The sequence below is a fragment of the Astyanax mexicanus genome, chromosome 5 (assembly GCF_023375975.1).
Source record: "Astyanax mexicanus isolate ESR-SI-001 chromosome 5, AstMex3_surface, whole genome shotgun sequence".
NCBI classification, from domain to species: domain Eukaryota; kingdom Metazoa; phylum Chordata; class Actinopteri; order Characiformes; family Acestrorhamphidae; genus Astyanax; species Astyanax mexicanus.
In genome coordinates this window covers 16,438,333-16,457,336 of record NC_064412.1, presented here as the reverse complement: position 1 = coordinate 16,457,336, position 19,004 = coordinate 16,438,333, and the positions used below count along the sequence as shown (strand labels likewise).

Below are 19,004 nucleotides of genomic sequence, written 5' to 3'. Positions count from 1 at the left end.
AACGAAGTCCCAGCACAGTTATAGGAAGATTTTAATAAGACAGAACACTTCAATTTATATTATTATTAATTCATGTTTAAGTTTTAATGACCATACCGATAGTGTTCCTAATGAAGTAATTCTTATCTATTTATGTCAATAGTAGAGAGATAGACAATAAAGGACAGCAACATCAGAGACAGACAATGGAGGGCAGCAACAGAGACAATGGAACAAAGCAACAGACAACTGAGGTGAGCAACAGAGACAGACAATGAAGTCACATCACAGATGTAGGAAGTTTGAGTAACACTTACATTTATATCAAATTTATGTTAACAGTGGGGAGCAACAGACGAACAAATAAGGACAGCTTCACAACAAACTTATAATAAATAAAATATGTCTAAATTAAAAGGTTTGAAGTGTGCTCGTGTATTTAGGGGTCATTGGAGTAGAGAGCCAAATGAAGTCCACTTTTGGGGGAAAAAGATCCCCCCCCCCCCCATCACAATGCTGGCCACGGGCCTGTATATGCTTATATTAAGCAAATAAACTTTTTTTCAAAATAAGCAAAATAATCTTACACTTAAATGCTTAGTAAGGCCAAAAATCTTATTAGGGAAAGAAAATAGATTGCCTTGAAATGAGATAATTTCACTTGCTAAGATTTCTTTTTTTGTGTTTTTTTATGGTAATTAAATGTTTTACATTTAAGGAAAAGTAAACAAGTCACAGCTTCAAGCATAAGTCATGAGTACTTAATTCACAATATATTATAGAGCAAGTAGGATGCATGAATGAAATGGAAACAATAAGATGAATAATACAAAATCAGAAATTTGGACAGAAAAATACGATTTTATTGTAAACACTGACAGTAAAATTTGTCATTACATTCAGATGCACATCATTTATCATCATCATCATTAACAATGCCAAAAAACGAGTATTGTTTTTGCGTGTAAACAAAAAAAATGGCATAAGTCTGTAAGTAAGAATGAGCAAGGCAGGAGTTTAAAACCAACATTCCAACATTGTAGCAAGGAGGTGAGAATGATGATCAACTTCCTTGTGATTGGCGGCATTACCAGGCAGTATTAGAGACAATAGCAACATCTAAACATGCCTGGTAAGACGCAAATCAGAGGATTTTATAGAGACAGACAGGGCAGTGAAGATCGCTGAGAGGAATCACACTTTGTGGTGAAACTGCACAAAGACAGAAAGTGACAGAGAAGAACAGAATTAGATAAAAAGAAAAGGTTGATTTCTTTTTTAAAGCAGTGACTATGAGTGAAAGAAAAGGTTTATAAACATGAATCTCGTGAACTTTAACAGTGGACTCCTGCTGGAGGGGGTTGGGGTAAAGTAAAGAAAGGTTTGGTTACACTAGAGTTTAAGAGCAGGCCCTTGGCAAACATTACCTTGAACACAACATGGTCGTTAAATGTTGGTTTGTGTAACACCCAGCCCATTAGGATTGGATACGCATGAATTATTTTGATTTAAAAGATGTTGTTAAAATTAAGAGTTTTTAAGACTATAAGAGTAGGTAGAACTATGAAGAGGTCTGTCAGTTGTCACTCTTCCTAAGTAGGCCTAGAGAACTCTACTGAGAACGCAAAATTCTTTCCACTCCAGTACCTTTAAGCCTGATCTGTTCACAGCATAATTCATCTTTACAGTGACAGCGGCGACTTCCTCTTCCTTCATCACAGAGCGTAAAAATGGGACTTTTTTTCTCTCACACAGGTCTCAGATGTCACCAGCACAATAAAGCCACGCAGGTAGGCCTGGGTGGACCAATCAGAGTGTGACAAAGCACACTATTAGGGGTGTGTACATGTGTGAGTGTTAGGGAGGGGGGCACACTGACACTAGCCGGTGTGACAGCCGTTCTGTGAGCATTTAAACGTAACTGGGTGGGGTGGAAAAATGAATGGGTTAGTTTGAAGCCTTTGAAAATAGCAGGATGAAGGAGGGTGGGGTGGGGTCTCAACAGTATACCTAGTGCTGCTGTCTCCTTTTAATGTGTCAGTTATCTTTGTGTGATCGCACTGTCAGTTTGAAACAGCGAGCTGCATTTATTAGGAGATGGTGCTTGATTACACAAATGATTTATTTATATTGGTGTTTGAACAAATCCTTGTATAATTCCAGGAAGAAAACCTTTGAACCATTAATGTAAGTCAATGTATTGAAGTCATTTGCGTCCAATGCGATTGGTTTATTCACCATGACCTTTCCAGACAATGCTAAGGGAGACCTTTTTTTCAAATAGTGATCACTTTTAGTCTCAGAATGCAGGTCCTGAATGCATGACACAAATCTCCTCACATACTGAACCTTGCTTGTCTTGTTGTTGTTCACAGACCTCCCAGGGTGCATCATTACCAGACAGTGTTAGAACACCAGTGATCAGCCCAGCACTGCCGGGTAAGATGTGCCCTGAGAGCATAGAGATCACATCACAGCTCTATCATTTAATACCACTTAACATCCTATAGTGCTTTGCTGAGGCCAGATGATACGTAAGTCATACAGAGTGGCTGCATTTTCTCAGTACTACTGTAGCATAGTGTATATTTGTACTAACATTTATAGTATATATTCACTGATAGTAATGATGTCTGTAGAGGACCATCTGCATCATTACCAGGCAGTATTAGAGAATACTATGACATCCAAAACTGCCTTGTAAGATGGAGATGGCCATCCATATAGTCCTTTTTTCTGTTGGTATATTAGACATAAGGCCCTAAAACAGTGGAATCTGCTATACATATCAATCTACATAGATCATTTCACTTTTCACTCTGAAGGTGCAAAAAGATGTACCCCATATTGTAGCATAATTCTTAAAAGATTAGTTGTTCGATGATTATCCATCCCTGTTCATAAAAAAAAAAAATATATATATATATATATATATATATATATATATATATATATATATATATATATATATAATGTATTGTAATGTGATCATATTAAGTTTGGATGATTATTATTAGTCATGTTCTGCTTTGGAGCATCTCTTAACACCTGTATACCTATGAATTTGTACATGGACCCACGCTTCAGTTCCCAGGTCCCCTTACTTTCAAAACTGCATACCTTACCTATTAATCTAATATTAGTTACATAATGTGAATGCTTTGTACTGGATATGTCTTTAAAAAAATAATAATATTAATAATAATATAAAAAATTATGAAAAGCTGCTGTGAACCATAAGTATTTATAAGGCTAAAAGGCCTTAAAAATATTTTAAGTATTTTACTCTGCCTCTAAATTCTCTAGTTTAATATCTGTTTTTTATTGTAATATTTCTAGGATCTGTTAAACAATAAAACTTTAATCTTCACCTTTATATCAGTTTTGTAGTGCTATGTTTCCTTGGCTTATTGTCTGCGCCTTTGTCACCTGATTTAGAACATCCAATTATCTGCACCTTATTTATTATAACAATGTATTTATTTGTGATGTCACACCTACCAACCCATTGCAAAGTTACCTGAGACTAATTAGTGCTGAAGTGTCTCTGGGGCAACAGGCACCCCAGGGAGATCTCCAGGAACTTCTAAGCTCAGGAGAGCTAACTTACTTGGTCGCATCTTCATCAAAACAAAACTCTGTCTGCGGTACGCAACATTGCGTTTGAAGCAGTTTGCTGAAGTGGCAATGAAAGTGCTTAGTCATGCTTATCAAAATGGCACCTTTGTCACCTGCACCTGAGCCCGCACCTGACTGACCCCTCACCTGTATTGCATACATATCAGATAAGTTACTACTAAAACCATACTCAAGGAGCATCTTACACCTGTCTAAGTAAAGTACAATGCTAAAAAGCTACAATGCTTGTTTTTATACCTGACATATTTTTTTTACCATTATATCTTCTAGGTAATTAAAAACATACATAATACTCTCGCACTCTTTCATTCTCTCTCTCTTTCTCTCTCTCGCTCTCTGTATCTCGTCTGCATCAAAGGGATGGTGACAGGTGCTTACTTAGACCCCTCACTAATTATAACAATAAAACATGATAGAACAGGCCTGCGCAGTGTTTTTGAAGTCATTTAAGGGGAGAAAAGACTACGAATCATTGGATAATGAAACACTTGATAACTAAAGGTGTTAAAGACAAAAAACTAAAACAGCATGACTCTAATTAAAAAAAAAAATCTTGTTATTCAAATCTTGTGCATCAAACCTGTATATACAAACATTCAAACTCAGCCTCACCTGTGCATTGCATATTCCATGTTTAGTATCTAAACAAAAAAGGTCTCATTTTTTGTGTTTGACTTGAACTGGCTCAACAGGTTTGTCAAGTCATAGACGTTATGGCTAATCTCATAAACGTCTATATTACAGGGCCTTGTAAGACTAAACAAAATCTGTTTTTCCCTGTTTATCCAAATCTTGTGCCCTAATTTACATTGCAATTTAAAAATTAGGCCATGTCTTAACTTTTACATCCCCTGCTTACTTAAACAAAAAATACTAAAACATTTAAAGAGTTATTTTAGTGACATTACTCAAAATGAAGAAGAAATTCAGGAAATGAGTTGTAATGAAGTTACCGGGTTGATTCTCATCGTAGTCATTCAGTATGTAGCTGCGAACAAGAGATGCCATTGTGTCGACTTGCTGTGCTGCTTCAGCCAAAGACGTTCACTTCCTGCTCCTTCCATTTGCTGAAGTACCGACTGCTCCTTCCATGTTGGCCGAAAGTTCACAAACCAGTTTGAGTAGAGCCGCTGAAGTTGTGTGGGGAAAGAAAAGAGTAGAACAATAGAGGTGGAATCTCAAGCACTACTAGAAACACAATCTCCTTAAGCTCCTGAAGCGAAGAAACTGCCTCTACAAAAAGATCTGGGTTTTCAGGTACGCCTTGGAGCCCTGCCCAGGTATCATTTTTGCGCTGTGGCCAATCCTCAGGCTCCATGCACACACAGGTGTGTCTCAGGCCCTGTGATTGGCCAGGTGAGCAGAGAAGTCTAAGGTTTATGAGGTAAGCTTTTTAGAAACCACGCCTCCCACCAGTGCTCTCAAGCTCAGGGCAGAGTGAGTCTCAGAGCACAAGCCTAGTTTCATCTGCATTTCAGAATGTTCTCATGGGAAGAATGAGAAGAATCAGAGCTTCTGTATGAAAACCATTTTTTTGTGGCAGATGTTTGTAAAATGATTTACTAAATGAAATAAAAGTAAAAGAAACAAATGGAAAAAAGAATATGTACTCTGAAGCACAGTTTATTTCATTTGACTTCAGTAAACGCATTGTTAAGAATCTTAGTCCTCTGTAGGCCCCAAAATATTACCATTAAATATATCCACATCCTGTTTATTATTCATTAATTACATGTACAACAGTGCAAATTTACCAAAACAATATTCAGTTGTATATGTGACAAAAATAAAGAATTATGATTCAGAACAATGAGTCTAGATTAAAATTACTCCTATGTGAAATTTCTAGACCATCAGATTGACCAAATATATTTTATTGATTCATAAAACATATTATACCGATCAGATAATGAAACAGAAAATACAGGCATATGTTTTACTCTGATGGTTTTATATGATGAATGTGCACAGTTAATCTGAACATTTACTTGCTTCATGAATTTTGTCTTTTTTTGTATTCTTATATAAATAATTATAGTATCTTTATTAAATTTGCCTATAGTAGTAGTGGCAAGAACCAGATTTCTGAGACATTTAATGAATCTAAAATTTCATTAATTAAATGTTTACAGAAAAGTAGTAAACACCATTGTATATCCTGATCAATTGTTTTATACTAGTTGGGGGATTAGGTTGTGGTACATAGTATATTTTAATTAAAGAGATTTTTAGAGGGAAAAAATGGTTCAATTAGTATGCAAATATGACTTATATAACATATAAGTATTATTTATAAGTATTTTTGTAGCCTTTGCTACTTCAGGTTCATATAATCATCATTGTAAAGAAAATATGGATTCTCTATAATACACTGTTCCCAATAAAAACACTCTCAATAACAGTATTGTCAAACGTTTGGAAAATTAGTGAAACCTCCATTTAAAAATATATCAATATTGTATTTCAGCTTGACAGAGGTATATGTTTGGGAATGGCACCCTCATCATATGTTTGGAAATGTTTAGGAGGGGCATGTAAGTAAGCAAGGTGTGAAAATATTTGAGCACCCCTGGTCAAATGTCATTTTTATTTTAATTGAAAATAATTATGGTAAACAAATCCTTCTTAGAGGACAAACCGCAGCACATTGTAATTGAGCTCTTCCAACCAATAGCCATATAAACGTGCTTTATTTACACTTAGATGTCTTCGTTAATGAAGGCACTTAAAATTAAATAAATATTTCACCCAAAAGACAGAAGTAGTGAATAAATGGTTAAATGTTGGAAGGGCTCCTGTATTGTTTATTAGATTAACTGGACATGAAGATGGTTGTTTTTTTATAAAGGTAATTTTTGATTTTTTTTGCGTATAATGATCAGATTTAATTGAATTGTAAAGCAATATGTGAACATTAACCAGTTATCTCACACCATCTATTTGGTGCATAGTAATTTTGAGCTGATTGGATGTTATTTCATTATCTGTTGATGTATAACCACTGGTTCTGTTTATGTGTTTAATTCAGAGATATTTTCCAGATATATGTTTAATAAAGTGGATGGAATGCCTGACTTTACCCTGGGACACAATTCAGAACTGTAACCCAGGTGACAGTTGGCTGCTTTCCCCTTGCTCTGCTCCTGCAGTCTGCTAATGAGCTCCCTGATGTTGTTTTCTGTGGCAGGAGAGAGGTGGGACACTGGGATCAGCTGGCTATCAAAGCAGCCTCCAGAGAGCTCATGCAATACAGCAAGAACAAAACAAGCTACTGCTACCACCCCTATCACCACTCGACCCGCTCGTGCAGAGAGAGAGAGAGTACATGTGTGAGTGTGAGTGTGTTCGTCCGTGGGGAGATGTGACCTGAGGGATTACTGATCCAGTGGAGTTGTCAGGGTTAGCTCGCTCACAAACACTCCATTGTCCCTTAGCATGTTTCATCACTTTCTCCACTAGACTGAAGTATGGAAAAATGTGAGATTTGTGGGAAAATTGAGAACAAGATGTAAATGTGTATGTGAAACTGTTGCACTATTGCTTCTTAAAGGCCTAATACCATGTAATAACACATATATAGTTTAATAAAGTACAAGTAAATCTTAAAATACCGTTATTTTCCGATCCAATAAAGCTCATATTTGAAATCTAAGCTGCAAAATTTGTTCATTGGTTTTGCCATGTCACTAAAAATGATCTTCACAAATCTAATTCAGTTTACTGTGGTTAAATTCACTTTATTTGGAAAAGCATAAAAAAGGCAACTACAGAAGCCTAGTGTAGTTAAAGTAAAAGCAAAATCCAGCTTCTCTGCATCGTCTTAAGTTAAAATTAAACAGATATGTTTCTTGGATTAAGTCTTATTTATGCACCAGAAAACAGCTCAAATTAATGGGTTACCACTTCTCTAGCCAATTATCTATTAAACCTGTCTTCTTACTGTGCCTTTTAGACTAATACATGTAAATAATATGTTTTTATTGGGTGCCCTGTGTTGTAACCTTTACAAATTAATTTTTTCTATGAATTTACCATATTGGAAAAATAAAACATAATATACATCTCTGGAAAAAATTAAGATGCCACTTTAGTTTCTGAATCAGTTTCTCTGATTTTGTAGGTATATGATATTTATAGGTATATGTTTGAGTAAAATGAACATTGTTATTTTATTCTATAAACTACAGACAACATTTCTCGCAGATTCCAAATAAAAATATTGTCATTTAGAACATTTATTTGCAGAAAACGAGAAATGGCTGAAATAACAAAAAAGGAAGATGATGCAGAGCTTTCAGATCTCAAATAATGCAAAGAAATGAAGTTGATATTCACAAAGTTTTAAGATTTCAGAAATCAATATTTGGTGGAATTACCCTGGTTTTTAATCACAATTTTAATTTATCTTGTCATGCTCTCCTCCACCAATCTTACACACTGCTTTTGAATAACTTTATGCTACTCACTCCTGATGCAAAAATTCAAGCAGTTCAGCTTGGTTTGATGGCTTGTGATCATCCATCCTTCTCTTGTTTATATTCCAGAGGTTTTCAATTTGGACAAAATTAAAGAAACTCATCTTTTTTAACTCACCATTTTTAAGTGGTCTCTTGTTTTTTCCAGAGCTGTATGTAATGTACACAACACACGTAATGTTGCTTTTATATAGCTATCGATATGTTAAATTAAGTGAGTATAGATTATACAGAGGTATGCTTTTGTTTTTGTTTTTACCTTCAAGCTAAATGAACAATAGGTGTAGTGTGACCAAGGGTCCCCAAACTTTTGCTTAATACTATTAATTATTTCCTTTACAATTATTTTATTTTTTTATATACACAGAAAATGGTATGCATGTAGTCGGCCCAAAACTAATCACTGGGGTTCTATGGCTTATATTAATATTAGCTTTATCAATCAAGTGCATACCTAAAGGGCAAACTTTAAACCGCAAGCATAACTTGCCCAGGTATATATTTGGTTAAAATTAGTGGATTAGCCGCAGAAGATATGCTAAACTAATGAGTTACCATATAATACACAATAGTTTCTGCATTACAACTAATAGCTTAGTAATTGAACTACTGTTCAAGGGGGTGCTATGTAGACACTTTAGTTTACTCCACTGCACTCCTGTTGTTTTCTCCTGTCTCTGTGGATATACATCACTGACAAGAAACTATAATCCAACATTCTGCCATGCTTGCTTGTAGACTGCAAAAGCAGAAGAATCACTGGGAAAAGAGATGACATGTATGATATGTGGAGGCCACACCTTGTCTATTGTGTATACAGTACCAGACAAATGATGGGACACACCTTCTCATTCAATGTTTTATTTTTTCCATACATTGTAAATTCACACTGAAGTCATCCAAACTATGAAGGAACACATAAAGATTAATGTAGTAACTTAAAAGTATAAACCATAACATACCATAATAGTCTGTAAAGCATTTAGGTGCTTGAAACTTGTGGTTTCTGAGGCTGGTAACTCTGACCAACTTATCCTGTACAACAGAGGTAACTCTTTGTCTTCCTTTCCTGTGGCGGTCATGGTAAGAGCCAGTTTCATCATACTGTCTTTGATGGTCTTTGCGACTGCACTTGATGATTCTTTCAAAGTTCTTGATGTTTTTTAGATTTAACTGACCCTTATTTCTTAAAGTATTTTTTACTATTACTATTAATATTCTTATCCAACCCATAATATTGATTGGAACATTACTCAAATAGGGCTATTCACTGTATACCAACTCTACCTCTTCACAACTGATGCTCTCAAACACATTAAGAGGCAAAGAATTTAGGTAATTAACTCCTGACGAGTTCAGCACAGCTGTTAACCGAAAGAATCTACCTCATAAAGCTGACTGAGGAAAAAACAGCCAATGTGCAAAGCGGTTTAATATAAGCAAGAGATGCCTGCTTTGAAGAATCTAAAGTATAAAACATATTCTGGTTTGTTTTACTTTACTTTAGTATCAAATAGAAAATGCAGAAAATGTGAGAATAATGATAAAACTATGAATTTAAGGTGTGTCTAATTTTGACTGCTACTGTAATTGGGTGTATGGTTAGCACATTTTGCTTTGAAATTATTTAAGGGTGCTCTTTGGAAGTTTCAGCTAGTTTGGTTTAAACAATTTGTAAAGCACGTTGTTAGTAGAATTTGTATGGCTAATGCTAAGGCCAGCAGAAAACTCTAAATGCAGGCAGTGCTCGAATAGAACCGCAGGTGGCGCAGTGCTGTGTGTCGGAGCTCCCGATGAAAATCCATTGGTGTACAACTAGAGAACTTATAGAGAGGAGAATGCTCACATAAATATCTTGCGTTTTTGTCCAGCCACTAGAGGGCGCTCCGGAGTAAGCCCAAAATGAATGGGTTCTTATGAAGCAATTGAGCATAATATGATTTTAATAATAGTTTAATATTTTTTACAATGAAAACTATATTGATTTCCTCAGCACAGACGTCAACATCTTTTATACTTCAGTTATAAGTCATTTAAACTAGCTTTTTGGCTATATCTCTAGCATCAGCTTAACCAGCATCCACCAGCAGCACACAGTAGCAGAAATGCTATCGAATCTGTTATCGAATCGAAAAATGGTAAGGTACAGTTACGATTTTTACTTTTTTTACTGTGGGATAATTCAATCTAAGTTTTAAAAGTGAAGGAATATATTACTTACGTAGTAAGTTACCATTTTAAATGAGAGTGTTTAGCCGTTTAGCTCCATTCACCCCTCTTCATTGAGGACTCACTCGCGGGCTCCCTTTAGCGGTGAGCAGTCATTTTCGGAAGTGGGTAGTCTCGCCATAAACCCATAAACTGGCTCTGGTAGGACACACCTCTGAGGAATCAGCTCAGAATCAGCTCTGGTGTCCTTCAGTGCTTACTAACGGGTTTTACTGCGCGCAGGTAAGAAACGTTTAAGCTACGTTTACAGATTTTATCATCTATTAAAATAAACGTCTAGTTGTTTAGATTGTTAAATAGCTTGCAAATAATGTGTTGTTAAAGTTTAATACGTAATAAAGTCCTAGTTACTGCATCCCTGTCCCCTGCTTATCTGATATAACGTTACTGCATTCAGCATTAGTTAGCTAAGCTAACTTGCTGGTTAATTAACTAGCGTTAGCATTCACTAGTAAATAAACAGTGGCTACTGTTAAGGACCATTATGGCTCTTTAGTGTTTTTAAACGGTTTAGTGGTTCAAATCTACGCATCAAATCTCTGTATTTCCACTGTGAGGATCAAATTTCTCTCCTTCTGTCCTTCATTGTTGATCGATTTTGTTAATAATACGCCGAAAACTCCATTAAGGCCTCCATTCTGTCCTGATAAGGTCAGCACGTTTAGACCAAAGGACATGTTCATTAAATAGTTTATTACCAGTAAACTTATATACAGTGTCCAGTTGTTTACTGAGTAATTAGATGTAGTTAACAGTTACAGTATCACCTTGGACCAACATGACACAAAACCCCGCACAATCCCTCCACAGGAAAAAGAGAGAGAGAGAGAGGCAGGCTTTCTAAACCGATGAGTGACAGCGCTTAATCTAATTAGGGTTAGGCCTGTTGGTAGGAGAGAGAAAAAAAATAGAGAACAGCCAGGTATCCAGGGCTGCACAATATTGAGGAAAAAATTACAATATATATATTAAAACTGGAATTTTAACCACAAATGACCAAAAGTCAGTAATTCAACATGATCAATTTGTGATATTAATAGTTCTGTGTGGATATTAGGTTAGGAAATATGTTTTGGGACAAATAACAAACAGTACCAGTCAAAAATCTAAAGGACACACCTTCTCATTCAGTGTTTTTTCTACATTGTATAATAAAGCCATAAAAGCATTTAAGAGACACAAATGGAACTAAGTAGTAAACTAAAAAAAGTTTGTTCTTCACAATTCCCTGACCTAAACCCAACTGAGATGGGTGATTTGGGATGAGCAGAGAAGGAATGATAGGATTTTGGCTCTTGTCAACTGTAGAAAATAACTGTGTGTATTTGACAGCTATATGAACAAGCTGAGTTAGCTATTCCATTTTGAATTTAAGATTAGGATTATTTGTTCTTTTTCACAAGTCATATGGAAGTTGGCATTATCTAGTAATGATTACAATTTACTGTTAAGAGCATTATAATTTGTCAATCAAAGATTTAAGCAGTCCTCTAGATAGATAAGTCAGTGTTGTAATCTGTGAATAGGAAGGCATTGTAGACAAGTAAACGATCATTGTGGTCTGTAAAAATATGTATGAAATGACTCATCTTGATTCTTTTAGTAATTAAATGTGATTTTATGCTAATAAAATAACAGATTTTGTTAAACAACACCTGTATTTAAAATTCAAAATTCCTTCTCCTGCTGTCATTGCATTCTTTTTCAGCAACATGTCCATCTTAAAGATCCACGCCCGGGAGATTTTTGACTCCAGAGGGAACCCAACTGTAGAAGTGGACCTTTACACTGATAAAGGTGATTTGCTCTTTGCACTGTTTTCACTACAGAGTTGTCTATTGCTGTAGTAGACATAAATCTGTTGAATTTAGTTTTGCTTTAAAATTCTGATTTGAAGAGTGTGTTCACTTGCCCTCTGCTACTTTTGTACAGGTCTGTTTCGAGCAGCGGTTCCTAGTGGAGCATCCACTGGCATCTATGAAGCTTTGGAGCTGAGAGACAATGATAAGTCTCGCTACCTGGGCAAAGGTGCGTAAAGACGACCCACTGTCAAATTGGCAGCAATTAAATAAGAATAAAATACTTTGATACTCTGAAATATTATGAATATCACTGATAATGATATCTGTGTGACATGGTATCAACACAGCTATTAACAATGTAAAAAGTTCGCTGTGGGCTTTTAATCGCTATTGGAAAAATAAGCAGTAAAAAAAATCATTGATGAGCAAAACACAGCTGCCACTCAAAGCTTTTTTACGTCTTCTACAAAGTTACACAACAATATATTTGTGGTCTGTGAGGCTTCCATTTATGTTTAAAAAAATCTCTGTGTATAATGTTAGTTATGATACTGTTATACTTGTTTTTTTTCTCCTAACTCACATTGCCCTACTTGTTTTGTTCTGTATGTACACAAAACATTTTGTCATTGTTCTATTCCCCAATGCAGCTTTTCTTTTTTTGTCTATTAGATTGGAAATAGAGGCTCTTTAGGTTATTTTTTGGGCCCAGCTTGGTAAAACCAGGTAACTTTAATGCGAGTTTCAGCATGATGAAACTGAATGAAAACTAAATCTGTGTTCTTTGTGAGGGTGAATCCATTTACAAGATAAGTTCAAAGAGTTCAGTGCATGTCTAGTAAACCTTGTTTGACATCCACTCACATGGCATTGTTAATATCCTTTTATACTGGGACTTTGGTGTAGTATTCACATAATTACATTGGAAAGAATGAAGTGGGATATGTTGGTTCCTTCATGAATAATTTAGGTATCCATTTAAGAAATTCACTGTCTCTGTTTCCTCTCTGTGTGATCACTAATCAAAGTAAGTGCATGTGTGAGAGGGAGGCTGATGCTGGGGTGTTCTTCTGACTGCACGCATTGTCTAGTTGACACCTAGACCTTACTTTATACTTCTTGTCTTGTTTTTTGTTTTTACTATAACTGCAAGTAAACTTATAAAGAAATTTTCTGTCTCAGTGTTCACCACTGTTTCCACAGTAATGGTTTGTTTATTCATCAATGCAGGTGTCTCCAAAGCTGTTGAGCATGTCAATCAAACTATTGCTCCAGCACTGATTGACCAGGTAAGAAACCATCAACCATTTGGAAACACTTTTAGTTTATGTCAGAACATAAAATCTTTACTTAAAAAAATTGTGATGAATGTTCAGTATTCGGGCAGGGATTACAAAGTTTCTCTAACCTCTGTGTAACCTCTTCAAGGGATTATCTGTTGTTGAGCAAGAGGCAATTGATCAGTTCATGCTGGATTTGGATGGAACAGAAAATAAATGTAAGCTGTGAGCTGTGCATCAGGTCACTCAAACACTTATGAGCCATTTTTGTATTTAGGTCATGTAATGAAGTTTGTTGAATTAATCACTTGTTAAGGATATTGTCTGTATTCTCTTAATATTTCAACTGAACAAATTTGAACTATTTAAAACAAAGGATCTATCAAACTGCAATAGTTCTGTTTCAGCACTGAAAACTAGTCTTATCAAGAATTGCTGAGTATGTTAATAATGCAGGTGTAAAATATAACTCTAATCCCTTCATTTGTCTTTCCCTTTCACATCTCAGCTAAGTTTGGTGCTAATGCCATCCTGGGCGTGTCCCTGGCTGTGTGTAAGGCAGGAGCAGCAGAGAAAGGTGTCCCCCTGTACCGCCATATTGCTGACCTTGCAGGAAATCCAGAGGTCATCCTGCCAGTGCCGGTGAGAAGACAATATGCCTAAGACACTGCTGAATCTAAATGAAAAAATACACTTCTTCATCTCTTATTTATTTAGACATTTCTGTTGCATTAAATGTTTTTATAACTAATGTAATAAAACTTTAACATGTATTGTTATATAGTTAATGATTACTATATAAAACATTAAGAGCAACAGGTTTACCTTTTAATATAAACCCTGTAATATGTGCTTGAAAGACGAATGAAACAAAATATTGGCTGAAACACTGTGTTTCTTAGTATCAGTGCCAAAATATATTTTGTTTTGTAACGGAATGGCAGCATTACAAAGTGGTAAATGCTTTACTGTCACATTTTTGTGGCAGGCTTTAAGTGCAGGAATGTATGTATCTCGAAATGAGGTTGACCAGACAAAACATTTAATATCTTGGATTCATAATGTCTGCAATAAAATAAAGGCCAAAGTAGATGTAGGAAACTTGTATGTTCATTTATTTAAATTATTTAAATTTCTTAAATTGCGTATTCTGTACTGACATATTTTTTAGCATTGTATTCATATGCCAATGTTTTCCCCAAGTCTATTATATAATATTTTAATCTATATACAGTAGACTATGGATTTGTTTACTATAACAGAACAAAATTTAGCAGGTAATTCTGTGCCTTTGAATAGCAGTATGCAGTATGCTTACTGTTCATTTTCTTTCCATTTTCCTCAAGGCTTTTAATGTGATAAACGGAGGTTCCCATGCGGGTAACAAGCTGGCCATGCAGGAGTTCATGATTCTGCCAGTGGGAGCCAGTAGCTTTAAGGAAGCCATGCGCATTGGTGCTGAAGTTTATCATAACCTGAAAAATGTCATTAAGGAAAAGTATGGAAAGGATGCCACCAATGTAGGAGATGAGGGTGGATTTGCACCAAACATCCTGGAGAATAAAGAAGGTAGGAGGAAGGTGTTACTGTAGCATGGTATAAGGTGCTTTTGAAGTAATGCTCTAACTCTAAACTCTAACTCTGCCAAAGCCCTGGAGCTGCTGAAGAACGCCATCAGCAAAGCTGGATACACAGACGAGGTTGTGGTTGGCATGGATGTGGCTGCATCTGAGTTCTACCGTGATGAAAAATATGATTTGGACTTCAAGTCACCTGACGACCCTAGCCGTTATATTAGCTCTGACGAGCTCGGTGATCTTTACAAAAGCTTTGTTGATGAATACCCAGGTAATGCAGCTTTAATGAGGTGTGAAATGTTGGCCTTAATGTAACCTGAGAACACTCTGCCTGACACAATCTGGCTGTAGTTCAACAAAATCCTGTCCAAACTGGAGAAAAAATAAATCTCTTGTTTTTTTTTTGTAGTGAGAAACAATAGCATCTTACTAAAATTATGAAATTAAAAATCAATGATCAACTATCCAGATTTTGGTAGAAATTAACCTAAACATATACATTATAAATCTGTGTCTTCAATAACCATTCCTAAAGTTTTCACTCTGGATGAGCTTGGCCAAACATGGTCTGTTGTCTAGTTGGCTTTGTGCACCTTCTGATCGCTGACAAACATGGGAGTTTTAGTACGCCAGATTGGTTTAGACTGTAAAATGCAATTGCATTTATAAATTTGTACAGTTTATAAACTTATATCTCTTTTTGTCAATGTTTTTAATATTTGTTCCTCATGTTTTCTTTCCTCAAGTTGTGTCCATTGAAGACCCTTTTGACCAAGATGACTGGCAGGCCTGGACTAATTTTACTGCCACTACAGACATCCAGGTAGTGGGGGATGATCTGACTGTGACCAACCCCAAACGCATTTCCAAAGCAGTGGAAGAGAAGGCTTGCAACTGTCTTCTGCTCAAAGTGAATCAAATTGGCTCTGTAACAGAGTCTTTGCAAGCGTAAGTCCAGATCTCCACATCACATTTATAGGTTTAGCAGTTGAAAATATAAATAGATTGCAAAAAGTAAGTGCTTATACCAAGATATCACTGGCCAAAGAAAGTAGTGTTTGAACACAGCCAGTGCTTTCTGTGAACGTTGTATGAGGACTGTGGCAATAAAAATGTTCCGAAATGATTAGGAATGTATTTATTTATGTTATTTAATTATTTATTTGCATATAAACATCAGGGGCTATATATGCAAATATGCTAATTAAATGATGGCAACAGAATGCCATACTGTGATATTGAACCTTTATAAATCAGTTACAATATGATGGGATGTTTTGCCCTTATTATTATTAAAGCATGGGTTTTCACATGTTTTAAATACTTGATAAACATTGTAGTCCAGGGAGAAGACCAATATTACAAAAGATTACAAAATTACTTTGGACCATTTCATTTAAAATGCTCCCTGATTATTTGATTTGATAAGTATAATATAGTATGTAACAGTATAATGTGATCAATTCAACAATAATGACGAGTTTCCCAGACACAGGTTAGGAATAAATTTACATTGTTTTATATTTAGTTTATATGTTCTATGCATACAATTAGACAGTATATATATATATATATATATATATATATATATATATATATATATATATATATATATATATATATATATATATTTATCAAATAGTTTTCAGGCATGATAGGGTAAAGTATTACTAAATGGCATGCATTTTACTGTACAGTAAAGGGTTTACACTATATTTGCTTGCAGCTGTAAGATGGCCCAGTCCAGTGGCTGGGGTGTGATGGTGAGCCATCGCTCAGGAGAGACAGAAGACACCTTCATCGCTGACCTGGTGGTGGGCCTATGCACTGGACAGGTATGCAGATGCATAACTTTTAAAAAGAATGTAATTTATGACTGTAAATTATTTAAAAATGTCATGTACAGATATTTTGCAAGATTACAAGATCATTTGTATAATTTTAGACACAAACAGATTTGTAATATTTTTTCTGTTTGTATTCTTCAGATCAAAACAGGAGCTCCTTGCCGTTCTGAGCGTCTGGCCAAATACAACCAGATCCTCAGGTGATTAAATCATATATCAGATTCTTATCATATTAGTAACAGAACTTTATGCATATATATATATGTATATATATATATATATATATATATATATATATATATATATATATATATATATATATATATATATATACATATATATATATATATATATATATAGATAGATAGATAGATAGATAGATTAAAATCTGTAGTCAGTTGTTTCTTTATATTGTCTAATATTATGTATTATATTAGGCCACACCTATATTCCACTTGACACCATGACACTAGACTGAGAAAATAATATGAATTTAATCTACATTATTTTGTTCTTGTTTTCTGTGCACAGAATTGAGGAGGAACTGGGAGAAAAGGCTCGCTTTGCAGGAAAAAGTTTCAGAAACCCACTGAACTAAGACTGAACTACTAGAAACACTTTAAACCACTATTAAGGCAGTACGCAGAAATGTGTGTGCTTGCAGACAGTGACTAGAGAATGTACTGTAGAAAGCTGTATTCTATGTTTGAACTGAACCAAGTAAAGTATATGTATAGTGTTATATAGAAAGAAATAATAAGCAGTATTTAATCTTGTGGTCATGCGGTCAGTGGACTGCTTGTTTACTGATGATTGTATTCATAGAGAGCTAATGACATATGTTAGATAATCCTGTGGTTGCTGAAATGGACAGGAAAAAATAAAAAAATACTTGAGAAACCAAGAGTTATACAGATGTTATCTTTCTGTTTGCATTTTTTTGCATGAGGTTGGTAAGCACTGGGGACATTTTTGTTGTTCTTAAGCTTGACATTTAGCTAGAATTTTAGGGAAAATGTTACTGGTATTACATGTTATTACAAATAATTTTTTATTAGCTTAAATGTTTAAAATCTTATTCAAATAAAAATATACATATTTTTTACATTATGCTAAAGGCACATTTAATAATATGACTGAATACAGCTAGCTATAGTCTCAGTTTTGGTTATTTCTGATCAAATTCTGTATATCTTTCCCCTAGATCAGTTATTCACGTGTGGCTGGTGCGACTAAGGCTAGGTTACATTATATAATGGGAGTTGAATGGCTGTGGACTGGACACTGTAGATTAATCGCTGTAAGATTTTTTTTTTTTTTTAGGTGAATAGGGTTGCACAGGTGATACTTTTTTGTCATCGTTTTTAACGTTTTAGAGGAAATGCTACCGATCAATACTGATTAACCTTACAATAACTATACTTTAATTAAAAAAAACTTTTTTTAAAGGTAAATTTTATGTGTTTTATATAGCTGTGTTTAAGTAGGTCAGTGTAAGATACACCTTGTAGTTTACACACAAATGTATTTTTGTTTTAAATCTTATAACTAAATATTTTTTTTACATTTTGATGAAGGCACATTTATTAATAGTAGTAAATAAATGTAGAGAAAATAAAGCTAGCTTACAGTTTTGGTTATTTCTGATCTAGTGTATATGTGGCTCCCAGATCAGTTATCCATGGGTTGCTGGTGTGATTATAGCTGGGCTACATTATTTAATCGGAGTTGAATGACTGTGAGAATTTGTTTAATGGGAGTTTAATGACTGTGAGACTTTTTTTATGTGGATAGCGTTGTACAGATGATACTTTTTATCATCACATTTAGCATTTTAGGGGAAATGTTACTTAACAATATTGATAACAATATTGATTAACCTTACAATAAACTGTACTTTAATTTAAAACATGTTTTATATAGCTGTTTCACTAGGTCAGTCTTAGATACACTTTGTAGTTTTCACACATAAGAGTTGAATGACTGTGAGAATTATTTTTACGAAAATACAGTTGTACAAATTATACTTTTAGGGGAAATGTTACTGATAAATACTGATTAATCTTACAATAATTATATTTTAATTTAAATAATTGTGTTTACTTTTTGAAAGGTATGCTGTATATATTTTATATAGCTGTGTTTAAGTAGGTCAGTCTGAGGTAACTTACACTTT

The 19,004-nt window shown here is 34.8% G+C and overlaps 1 protein-coding gene and 2 long non-coding RNA genes across 3 annotated transcripts; 2 read left to right on the top strand and 1 right to left on the bottom strand.

The window, feature by feature from the left end:
* Nucleotides 1–820: 820 nt before the first annotated feature.
* On the bottom strand, nucleotides 821–4,931 carry LOC111193772 (uncharacterized). Its single transcript, XR_002650716.2, has 2 exons — nucleotides 4,572–4,931; nucleotides 821–1,191 (listed from the first exon to the last, which is right to left on the bottom strand). It is a non-coding gene; the product is annotated as an uncharacterized LOC111193772 (long non-coding RNA).
* LOC111193771 (uncharacterized) lies at nucleotides 1,733–7,247 on the top strand. Its single transcript, XR_002650715.2, has 3 exons — nucleotides 1,733–1,769; nucleotides 2,355–2,418; nucleotides 6,806–7,247. It is a non-coding gene; the product is annotated as an uncharacterized LOC111193771 (long non-coding RNA).
* A 3,162-nt stretch (nucleotides 7,248–10,409) lies between these two features.
* On the top strand, nucleotides 10,410–17,732 carry eno1b (enolase 1b, (alpha)). The gene is made up of 12 exons (XM_007254298.3): nucleotides 10,410–10,544; nucleotides 12,031–12,119; nucleotides 12,255–12,350; nucleotides 13,355–13,413; nucleotides 13,553–13,622; nucleotides 13,913–14,046; nucleotides 14,751–14,973; nucleotides 15,055–15,252; nucleotides 15,728–15,929; nucleotides 16,708–16,816; nucleotides 16,970–17,028; nucleotides 17,360–17,732. The coding sequence occupies exons 2-12, from the start codon at nucleotides 12,035–12,037 to the stop codon at nucleotides 17,424–17,426; spliced, it is 1,302 nt and encodes a 433-aa protein (XP_007254360.2). The 5' UTR covers nucleotides 10,410–10,544; nucleotides 12,031–12,034; the 3' UTR covers nucleotides 17,427–17,732.
* The last annotated feature ends 1,272 nt before the right edge of the window (nucleotides 17,733–19,004 follow it).